Source organism: Schistocerca serialis, chromosome 4 (assembly GCF_023864345.2).
Source record: "Schistocerca serialis cubense isolate TAMUIC-IGC-003099 chromosome 4, iqSchSeri2.2, whole genome shotgun sequence".
Lineage (NCBI taxonomy): Eukaryota > Metazoa > Arthropoda > Insecta > Orthoptera > Acrididae > Schistocerca > Schistocerca serialis.
The window spans coordinates 783,852,931-783,865,325 of NC_064641.1; the positions used below are offsets into that span (position 1 = coordinate 783,852,931).

Here is a 12,395-nt window from a genome sequence, read left to right on the forward strand (position 1 = left end):
CTTCCAAGAGTTGGGCATTTCAATTGCACCTTCACAGTTTATATATGCTAATGAAATTAATTCATCAAAATAATCCATCACAAACTGAAAAGAATAGTGATTTCCGTACCTACAACACTTGAAAAAAAATTTCTTTATTACCCATTATTGAAGCTGTAGGTAACTCAGAAGAGAGTTGAATTGTAAGAAATGAAACAAAGTAACTGTCTGTATATGTAGTAACTGTATGGTACTATTAATTTAGCCCGAACATTCGCTGCAGCAGAAAAATGTAGTTCCTTAAAAGTGGCTGATGTTTGATAGGGTGGCACTATAACAGAAATGTTGCAGCATAGTAGTAAATAACCAATAATGTTTATTAAGAGTATGTTAAAATGATATTTAACTGTGGTAAAGTTTCATGTTAGGCACATGATGTCCTAAATCTAATACAATGAAATCCAAATAACTTGGCTACTTGTTGGTAGTCTATAATAATACTACTCTGGCAGGTTGTAATCAGGCAAGCACTCTGTTAATGGATGTTTCTTTTGTATGCTGTTCTGCAGCAAAACTGATAGCAACATGTAGCAGCTCTGGTGGACTAGCATTACAGTGTATTCCATGCTCTGTTAATGGACCTTGTTCTCCGTAAATTGTGATTGCTAAGTCAGAGGGTAGTCTTCAGAGTATTGTACTGGGCTTACTGCAGGCACTTTACTAAACTGTGCAACTGCTGGTTTGTGAGTGTTTGGATATCCACTGCACACCATCTTTTTGTGTCTGTCAATGGAAGGATTTCCTTGTCCACTAGTGCAAGACCGAAACAATGTAGTGTAGTCCGCAGTTGACAGCACTCCCTGTGGCAGCTGTTCATACTATTGGCAGACATATACTAAGTGTTGAAGGAAGTGGTGCAGAAACAGGAAGGGGTCTGGGTTTATGAGTGCCATCTGGAGGCTGCTGTCTGGAAATCAGAGATGCCAGGCAAGTGGTTTTGTCATGTGTGGTGACTGCCTCTTGTGGTTTATGTTGTGTACCTCTAGCTTGGCAAAAAACAAGTGGGGACTAATGACTGACACAGATTATTTGGTGTCTCCTATAGAACGGATGGCTTTTTGTCACTCTTGAGTGATGCAGAAAAACGGTCTTCCTAAGAAACTGTGCTGGTTCCGATATTATGTAACATGTAGACCAATGATCAGCCACGCAATGCTGCTAACCATTCCTTCATCTACATGGAAGAAAGAGATGTTGCTGCTCAAGGAGTGACAGTTGAAGAAGTAGAATCAAACGTAACAGGTTCTCTGAAGAGATTGATATCTACTATGATGACACCCCTTGAAACCCAGTCTGGGTAAAACTCAAGTATATGCATTCCATCTACAAAATAATGAGGTAAGAAGAAAGCTGAACATCACCAGGAAAGGACACATTTTAAGTTGCTGTCTTTACCTGTAGTATGTAGGGCTAAAATTTGATAATATCTTAACTTACAAATAAGTCTATTCAGATACCAGACAGAAGGTATGCACCAGAAACAGCCTCATCCACAAACTGACAAACACACTATGGGGAGTGCGGTACAGTGTCCTCTACACATCCACACTTGCTGTCTGTTTCTCTGCTGCAGAGTATCCCATTCCAGTCTGGAGCACATGCTAATGAGATTGTTGTGACTCTTCATGAAACTGGCCGCATAGTCACAGGGTGCTTAACACCAACTCCAGTCAGTAAGATCTTTCCACTCATGGGAGTAGCACCTCCAGATGTAAGAAGACATAGCAGCAGAGTTTGAAAAGAAGAAGCAAGAAAAAGCTCCAAGACATCCATTGTTCCGAACTCATGCTTATCCATTACAGCTGAAATCTGTTACTAGTCCTCCTTACAACAACGCTAATTGCAACTTCATCAGAAGCCCACTGAACTGAACTGTGGGGAGCAAAGTCCCCTGGAGCAATATGGACAGCAAAAGAGAAGCTACTATCAGGCTGCAATCTCCAACACTGGACTGAGAAGATCCTCAACAGATTGAGAACAAGGGTGACATGGAAGACTTGTTTGCAGCAAATGATTATGGTGGTCTGGTTGCTGAACGATGGTCTCACAGAGTGTGAAATTCTCTCAATCATCAGTTTTAGTTTTTAGGATTATATTGTGTTTTAGTGGGTTTCTCTCCCCCCCCCTCCCCCCCCCCCCCCTCCCTCCCTCAAATAATTAAATAAATGATTAGGACTGAAAAACAATACTTTCGGTAATGTTAAAACTAATCATGTCCACATCATTTTGATGAATGTTTAACTATTGGAGAGTGATGTGAATTCATTTACTTCATTATTTATTTTTTTATTTTATTTTTTTTTATTTTATTCTCTGGGCTACTGATTTTTGTACATTATTGTACTCTTCTACTGCTAGTTTTAAGAATTCTTAAATTGGTTTCTTTTTTATTGAATAATGATCCTGTGCTGTTAGGTGGTCAGCAAATGTTGAGTGGGAGTTATTACTTATTAACGCTCTGAGATGTTCTATGTAATTGATTCCAAAAATCCTACATATTTGGCTCACATGCACAGATTAGCATCAACTGCAAATTAATTAGCAGATGCTAGATTGCCTGCATGTATCAATGTTAATGGCTTGGCTGGTAAGTTAGTTCTGTATTGTGTTGTTAGTTCTGTATGCTGTGTCAAGTCCCTGTCATTTTTGTATGTCATTTATTCATCATTGTGTGGCATTGTATGCCTTTTTTTAAATCTTATATACTGTTTTTCTGTCATAGTCATTCTTGAGTGCTATTTGCTTATAATGTTTAGTTCCTCTATGTAGTTATGTTGGTTCATTTCTATTCTGTCTTACTGTACAAGTTTTCACTATCTTGATTTTTACAGTCTGTATAATTTTGAATACTGAATGTAGGCAGCTCAGAAATATTATATTGTGTTCTTACTGTGGAAAAGGCTTACTGTTTCCTTTCTTCATCTTATTTTATAATGTGTCAAATTTGTGGATGATAGCAGATACTAACATTGTGAGCACTTCAGTTGTGGCTTTTTGACTTCCGAGTTGCTTATTTTCTGCTTCACATGTCTTCTAAATGAGGAATATTTGCTTATTTTCTGTTTTTCATTGCGTAGACTACCACTACCCTCCATAATAAAATGTGTGATTTTTTTTATCTGCCTGCTGATAAATATTATCTCACATACCATCTGCAGCTGCACAAGCCCAAATGTGTCGTCACACAAAGAGTGTTGCAAGTGTTTCCCCATTTCAGGATTATGAAGTATTTGATATTGCAGTCAAAAATTATATGATGTTAGATGCTTTGATCTGTGGATGCGTAGCAAATACTTTCCCGATAAATGCTAATTTTGTTGTTCTCTTCTTACAGGCTTGTATTTAGTCAGTCGCTGCTAACATTAGACCTGATTGAATATTTTCTGGCAAAAGTAGATGAAGCTACTCAGAAAAACAGTGATAGCAACGGAAGTCAAGAAAGTTTTACGGGCTCGTGGTCACCTGGTCTTGATTACTTTAGGTTGGATGGATCAACATCAGCTGAAAACCGAAGTATATGGTGCAAGAGCTTCAATAAGGAGAGTAATTACAGGTGATATTACATAGCATGCTAGATAGAGCTCTGTATTTGTGTGCGAGAGAGAGAGAGAGAGAGAGAGATAGAGAGAGAGAGGGGGGGGGGGGGGTTGTAGATTTACAGATTTACTTTTGGATTACTTAGTTCACATTTGGCCACAGAAATTCTGAAGAATACATACACTCCAGCTGCCTAGGTGAGATCACAAAAACAAAAATTGTTGAAGAAAAATCTATATCATAATTTAAGGCACTAAGGGAAAAATTTGTAAGGCAGTTGTATGAGTATTCAGTATCCCATATGACAAACAGGAAATAATCAACTTTTGTGCATGATGGTTTCTACAGTTGCTCATTAAAACCCATCTATCAGAATGTTTCAATACAGTGTTTGACAATTTGTAATCATTGCTTACAAGACTATTTTACCTGTTTATTATATCTCAGTAATGCACCAGAGTGGAAATAGCAGTCAAAACAAAGGACGAAGGATGGCAACAGTTTGCCAGAGTAGGTGAAGAGCATTTTGTCAGCTACTAAGGTAGCAGCCACTGTATGTCGGATTTTGTATAGATATTAATATTTTATTATAAGAAAGATCACAGACTTCCTTGGGATACACATTATTGATGCTGATTATTCATACAACATACATGATTTAGTTTGGAATATACATACCATCACTTAGAAAACTAATCACCTATGTATCAGTTCAGTGAAAAGGACCGATTACTACTCTTCGCGAACAGGAACAGTGAAAAAGAATGCTAAAAATATTTCAGCTTTAAGACTAAGTTCTTCTTGCGAAATAGAAAACACACACATAGATGACGACAACAACAGCAACTCACACATGTGGCCACTCTCCCGGGGCACAAAAATCCATCCTGGCATTTCCATTGTTCAGTTTAGTGGAAAGCGTCCATACATGGACAGCTGATAACCACTGTGATATTGACATGGCACTTTACCACATAGGTAAAATATTTCTCAGTAATGCAGTTTGTAATGGTAGACATGAAACCGAAACTGAGCACGGAGCTTACCAACCAAAACTGTCCTGAAGCAGTTTATAATATAATGACATAATAAAACATATTGCTGCTGTGTGCCTCCAAGATGCCATGATAAGCAACATTGGACAAATGAAAAATATTGAGAATAAGAATAAAAATAAGAAATATCAAAAGTTTTGATTTTACAAATAGAGAGCAAATGAATAGCTGTTTGGCCATGTATAGGAGATTTGACCGAACATTGTCCCACAGCATGTCGTAACGAGTTCCCAGTATCATGTGTCGTAACAATAGGTGTCAGAGGTCAGACCAGGTGATTACACTGATAGGGTAGGTGTTTGTCTGTAGATATGATGATTCATACATTAAGTAGGGAACTACTGATCAAATATTCAGTTTAATTAAACTTGTTTGGGATGTGTGAATGTTTTGTGTAACATAGTTTTAAAAAACTGTTTAAGTTAATGGGAAATACCTAGCCTACATTAAACCCAGTGAAATATAATTGTGTGTCTAACAGGTACTAGAGGCATAGTTCATATCAGTTCAGGCAGGCTAGGAAAATAATCTTACCTTCATAGTCTCGGATGTTATTGAATTTAGCATATGTTAAAATGAAGGACTAAGTAAGGAACACGTATTTTTTGTTTTCTCCAAAAAAAAATTTCTGTTCAGAGACACAGCCTCCAAAGGTGACACTGCGCATATCATTTTGGAGGTGCAGATTTGTGTTGCACCCCAAATTTCTTTGGTATAGTTGAGTTTTAATGAGTGAAGTGAAGATCGCTCATTTTTAGCATATAAAATTCCTTACAATGTTTGTTGATCGTTGTTATGGCTAATGTTTTTATGAAGTTTATGGGATAAAAAATCTGTATGCATGTTCCAGTTGAGATCGTCCTGTGTTGTCAGTCTCAAGGGTTTCATACAGTTTTCATTTTTAACAATATCATTTTTGATGAATAATTTCATATCAAACATACCATGATTAATCTAGTTCCAGTACTTTTATCACAACCATTGACTTACAAGCTAACTTATCAACACGAGATATTAAGATATATTAAAAAGTTGGATGCAAATTCAATTAAAGTAATGTGTTTATTTGCATTCCATTGTTAGCCTTTTTACATACTGATGAGGTTTTCAATATTGTCATGATGTGTGATTCTTTTTGTCATATATTTTTTCTTTTTGTTGTTGACAAAATTATTTTTAACTTCCATCTGTACCAGAACTGCAGGATTGTCAGTAATGGTGAGCTCAAGAACTGATGTGTTCTGAGTCATGTTAGTTACAGTGTTGTAGATTCTTGATCTGCTGTTACTAACCTCTAGTGGATTAATTTGTCAGGACATTTAAATTAAACTGTTATTAACATTAATTTTTTCAGCTTGGAGCCAGTAGACAACATGTCAATGTTTATATCTCCAGTATATATGTTGTTAACCCAAGCATTTTATTGCAATGTTTATAGTGTATTTCAACAACCAGGTCATTAAGAATTTCAAAGGAACTGTCTATGCTTCCACAAGGAGGTCTATATAGACATGTAACAAATTCTGTTTTCCTCACTTGTAGTTAATTGCTGAAAGTTCTATAATAATCTCTACACTAAATTACATTATAGGTGCTACCTCTTGCAGCAGTAGTTTCTCTGTCGTGATGAAGGCAGAGCGGACAATCACAAAGAGTGGCTGACATATGCCAGTTAGCTTATTTGTTAGATAATATTATCCTGTGAGTAAAACGTGAGCATTGTCAGTCACTGAAATGATATCAAGGTTGTAATGTTCAATGCTTCAATAGTTTTTTTTTTTTTTTTTTAAATTATTTTCAATGTAGGTTTGGAATTCTAGACAGTGGTTGAGGGTGTCAGTCTGACACATCCTCCATTATACCTTTCAAATTTCCCTGTTCATTGTGATGATCACTACAAGCATTTATGTTCTGGGCATTCTACATCTACATCTACATATATACAACACAAGCCACCCAACAGTGTGTGGCGGAGGGCACTTTATGTGCCACTGTCATTACCTCCCTTTCCTGTTCCAGTCGCGTATGATTCACGGGAAGAACGAATATCGGAAAGCCTCCATGCGCGCTCGAATCTCTCTAATTTTACATTCATGATCTCTTCGGGAGGTATAAGTAAGGGGAAGCAATATATTCGATACCTCATCTAGAAACACACCCTCTCGAAACCTGGACAGCAAGCTACACTGTGATGCAAAGCACCTCTCTTGCAGTGTGTGCCACTTGAGTTTGCTAAACATCTCTGTAATGCTGTCACGCTTACCAAATAACCCTGTGAAGAAACGTGCCGCTCTTCTTTGAATCTTCTCTTATCTCCTCTGTCAACCTGATCTGGTATGGATCCCACACTGATGAGCAATACTCAGGTATAGGTGGAACGAGTGTTTTGTTAGCCACCTCCTTTGTTGATGGACTACATTTTCTAAGGACTCTCCCAATGAATCTCAACCTGGTACCCGCCTTACCAACAATTAATTTTATATGATCATTCCACTTCAAATCGTTCCGCACGCATACTCCCAGATATTTTACAGAAGTAACTGCTACCAGTGTTTGTTCCGCTATCATATAATCATACAATAAAGGATCCTTCTTTCTATGTATTCGCAATACATTACATTTGTCTATGTTAAGGGTCAGTTGCCACTCCCTGCACCAAGTGCCTATCCGCTGCAGATCTTCCCGCATTTTGCTACAATTTTCTAATGCTGCAAATTCTCTGTATACTACAGCATCATCCGCGAAAAGCCGCATGGAACTTCCGACACTATCTACTAGGTCATTTATATATATTGTGAAAAGTAATGGTCCTATAACACTCCCTTGTGGCACGCCAGAGGTTACTTTAACGTCTGTAGACGTCTCTCTATTGAGAACAACATGCTGTGTTCTGTTTGCTAAAAACTCTTCAATCCAGCCACACAGCTGGTCTGATATTCCGTAGGCTCTTACTTTGTTTATCAGGCGACAGTGCGGAACTGTATCGAACATCTTCTGGAAGTCAAGGAAAATGGCATCTACCTGGGAGCCTGTATCTAATATTTTCTGAGTCTCATGAACAAATAAAGTGAGTTGGGTCTCACACGATTGCTGTTTCCGGAATCCATGTTCATTCCTACAGAGTAGATTCTGGGTTTCCAGAAATGACATGATATGCGAGCAAAAAACCTGTTCTAAAATTCTACAACAGATTGACGTCAGAGATACAGGTCTATAGTTTTGCGCATCTGCTCGACGACCCTTCTTGAAGACTGGGACTACCTGTGCTCTTTTCCGATCATTTGGAACCTTCCGTTCCTCTAGAGATTTGCGGTACACGGCTGTTAGAATGGGGGGGGCAAGTTCTTCGCGAACTCTGTGTAGAATCGAATTGGTATCCCGTCTGGTCCAGTGAACTTTCCTCTGTTGAGTGATTTCAGTTGCTTTTCTGTTCCCTGGACACTTATTTCGATGTCAGCCATTTTTTCGTTTGTGCGAGGATTTAGAGAAGGAACTGCAGTGTGGTCTTCCTCTGTGAAACAGCTTTGGAAAAAGGTGTTTAGTATTTCAGCTTTACGCGTGTCATCCTCTGTTTCAATGCCATCATCATCCCGGAATGTCTGGATATGCTGTTTTGAACCACTTACTGATTTAACGTAAGACCAGAACTTCCTAGGATTTTCTGTCAAGTCGGTACATACAATTTTACTTTCGAATTCACTGAACGCTTCACGCATTGCCCTCCTTATGCTAACTTCGATATCGTTTAGCTTCTGTTTATCTGAAAGGTTTTGGCTGCGTTTAAACTTCTAGTGAAGCTCTCTTTGCTTTCACAGTAGTTTCCTAAATTGGTTGTTGAACCACGGTGGGTTTTTTGCGTCCCTCACAGTTTTACTCGGCACCTACCTGTCTAAAACGCATTTTACGATTGTCTTGAACTTTTTCCATAAACACTCAACATTGTCAGTGTCGGAACAGAAATGGCTATGATAATCTCTTGTCTATGGCTACGAGAATCTCTTCAGAAATTTTGAAAATTAGGTGTGTTAATGTCTTATGCTGTTTTGGTTTGTTGCAGAATTGTTTCTTTTGTCTTTGTTACAAATTTTATCTATATTAAGTGTGATGTGCTCATGTGCATTGTGCATAAAGACAGCTATGGCAGTGTGCGTTTGGGTGTCTGCGGGGTTGATGTGTGTCAAATGGTTTTCCATTACGTGTGTCTGTGCACCACACATCATTCTGCTATCACCTGATTGTTTTGTACAGACATTAATGTGAAGTACAGTTTGCTATTCACATGTGTATGATGTTAATTTTGATATAGGAGGTGATACCACTTTTCATGTCATTGATATAAAACTACACCATGTGTTGTAATTTATTTATTATTGTTGTATGTATCAGCTTTTTATGTTGCTATACTTCCCAGTAGCAGTAGTTGCCCATGCTCTTGTTCCAAGGTAATAATTATATTGAGGAGCAAAACCTAAAACTTTGACAACACTACATGTCTTGCTGTTTGAGAATTTTCTTATACATAAAAACATCTTGAAATTATAAATAAATTAGCCTCTGACTACAAAGAGAATTTTGAATTACCTTATTTCATTATTGATTTTGGGACTACGAGCTCCATGTGCAAGTGCACTTTGTATATATGCATCTAAACGATGTTGATTATCACTTTCTTGCTTGCTATCATCACAGCTTTCTGTTGTCACTGATAAACAGTATGTGCAACAAACCCGAGTCTACAGCACCTTACAAAATCGATACCTTATCAGATTTAAGCAGTACAGATGCATAAAGGTGCAAATGAACATGGGGCTGGTAGCTCCAAAATCAATAGTACAGTAAAGGAATTAAAAACTGTTTGAACCAGAGGCTAATTTATTTATAATTTCAATTCATTACATGACTGTGTTTCCTCGTTCCTTCACTATTGGACGTCGAAATATATAAACAGACATCTAATTCTTCTGATTACTTACTTATGTCAGTCCTTGACATATTCCTTTCCATTACTCAATGCCAGAAATAGGAAATTTTTTATCAGAAAGTTTGATCTCTGTAAGTCTTACAAGCAAATCACAATAAAGTTTTCTCAATTACATAAATTCACTTTATCTCATAGAATAATTGTATTTACTATGATTTCTTCAGCAAACTGATGTGGAAAACTTTTTATTTTCTGCATAGAGCTCGTTTGTTCCTGATTTCAACAAGGGCTGGAGGCCTGGGCATCAATTTAGTGGCTGCAAATCGTGTTGTTCTCTTTGATGCCTCGTGGAACCCGTCTCATGATGTGCAGAGTATTTTCAGGATTTACAGATTTGGTCAGAAGAAACCATGTTATGTTTACCGGTTTCTGGCTCAGGTAGTAATTTCTTATTAATTATTATTTTAAATTCTTTTGTTGACTTGTGTGTGCATGTTTATTTAATAGGATGGCTTTTACCTAAAGCTCATTTTATGAAACATAAAATTTTGCTGCTACAATGCTCTAATCCTCTTATAATCAACATAAACTTTGTGTATAATTTCTGTTCAATCAAATAACTGCTTGGCAAGCCCCAAAATCCTTGAAGTTGGAAAACAGCACACATATTAATTAATTCCAGTATTTCTATTTGAAAATAAATTTACAGGACCCCATGAAGACTACCTCAGCACTTTTTGACAACATTCTGAGTCAAATAATCCAAAAAAGAAAAAAAAAGAAGAAAAAAAAAGAAAAGGTTTCATTGTTCCCTGAAAAATATAAAAATTTTAAGAAAAATTTTGTTCACGTTAACAATGCATAAAATGTTTAAGAAATACATGTTTTTATGCACAATTACTATTGAACCTAATACATAATGTGAATTGAGAAATTATCATGTAACTTCCATGACAAATAATTAAAAACTCTTTCCATTTATTAACGGGTGTATCCTCACCAGCAAAGATAATCAGTGTCCATATCACTTGGCACTATTGTTCCGCAATCTGTTTTTCACAGCTGTGTGTCATTCAGTGAGCCAACGCTGTGTCTGATTGTTCAGACTCTGTAAAGGCCACACCAGTACTAAGGTTTTCGATAGTCCACCCGTACATGGCATATATCGCTGCTGAGTAATATTTCTCTTTCTGAAACTAAAGCAGAAATATATGATAATGGAAAAGAAAGTTAGGTTTCAGTGTCCATACTGCTATAATGATGTTATCTGTCTGTGTTTGGACAGAAATTCATATTAAATGAAACATTGATTTCTTATTAAAATTGAGTCTGACAAAATATTTTTGCTAATAAATAATTAAAACTACATTACTTTTTCTTTCCTGGCAACTCTGGTTTTTGAAATACTTTTCAAGTCTGTCGACGAAGTTAATACAAAATATTCGTATCAGACTCGTGAAAGTTCATTTCACATTCTCTTATAACACGCCATTGTCAGCTCTAGAAGTTCTGAGAAAAAATTCTTCATTCTTTCGAAGAGACCGTCATTAACTTTTAATGTCTCTGGATCTAGTGCTGTATGAAGCATCTGTTGTCCAAGCATTAGAGCTGCACTCTGTTGGCAAATATGGTAACTGTCGCTTTATTTCATATAAGACGTCACAGATCTCATTTCACCTCATGTTGCCCAATTGGAAACAAAAAAATAAAGAAAAAAGCTTTAGAATCTTATTTAGTCTTTGCACATATATTTGTCACTCATTTCCAGGGAAAAATGAAGGACAACAAAAACTTTGACTTAATGTATGTGAGGGCGGCGTGTGACCTGACATTGCCTCACTCCAGGAGTGAATTACTGAGTATATGTTTTCATTACTCTATTAAATATATGAATTTGACCTCCTTTATATGCTTATCATTTATTCAGTTTACTTTCAGACTGATTAGTTCTCTTATTAGCATTGTTAGTTTTCCTTGTAACATGGATTTGTAATACGGGTTTGATGGCTTTAAATTACTTCAAGATGAAACAAATGATTTTACATCAGACCCTGTGAAATTGTCCGCTAAACATTACATTGAAATATATTTATATACATTCTTTCACTTTACAAAATCTAATTTTGTCTGTACTCATACGGTCTAATGAATTATTTCAAGTCACTGTATCAAAGGCAAGAAGAGTCCCTCCCACTTGCAGCACACTTTAATAATCACAAAATAGACTGTGCAGCTTTGTTTGAAATCTGTAGCTATTATGTCAAGAAATGCTTTTAGTATCGCATGTGCCCAATGGAAACTCAGCAATTTTGCAGCGCTATTCTTGCATTAGTTGTATTTGTACACATAATACTTTGTAGTAGCACTGTATGATGTTAATTCCCATATTATTCACCATTCCTTGGACTATAGATCATAATATTAATCTTTCTTTTAAAACATCTGTTGTTACCTCTTATGTTTCGTGAATCATGATCACTGCATGACCAAACACATCGTTCCTCGGCATACCTCCTCTTTGTTCATCTAAGATTTTGTCACTTATCTGTTTACTCCATTCATCCAGCAACTTTGTCTCAACTAATCCTACTACCTTCATTTGTGTCCTTGTTTCATCCATATCAAGTTCATTGAACTATTGTGCCACGTCTCTTATATCTACTCCTTGCACCACCTTGACTACCTTATCCCTCTACTCCATTTGCTTTCTCAAATCATGGATATTATGTAAGCCTATGGTTAGTCCTGATACTGGTTCACCTGTAAATGTAACCTTCTTAAGTTTTCCTTCTTAGATTAGACCTGTTTGCTGACTGCTCTATAATATATTAATTTTGTATTCT

General features: G+C 36.7%; 1 protein-coding gene across 2 annotated transcripts in view; it reads left to right on the forward strand.

The window, feature by feature from the left end:
• The window catches only part of LOC126473359 (transcriptional regulator ATRX homolog), a 479,699-nt gene that overhangs the window by 396,063 nt on the left and 71,241 nt on the right, over positions 1-12,395 (forward strand). For both annotated transcript variants that reach the window (XM_050100365.1, XM_050100366.1), the window contains 2 exons: positions 3,374-3,592; positions 9,813-9,990. In XM_050100365.1, coding sequence (XP_049956322.1) covers positions 3,374-3,592; positions 9,813-9,990 — 397 coding nt within the window. The remainder of the gene's footprint in view (positions 1-3,373; positions 3,593-9,812; positions 9,991-12,395) is intronic.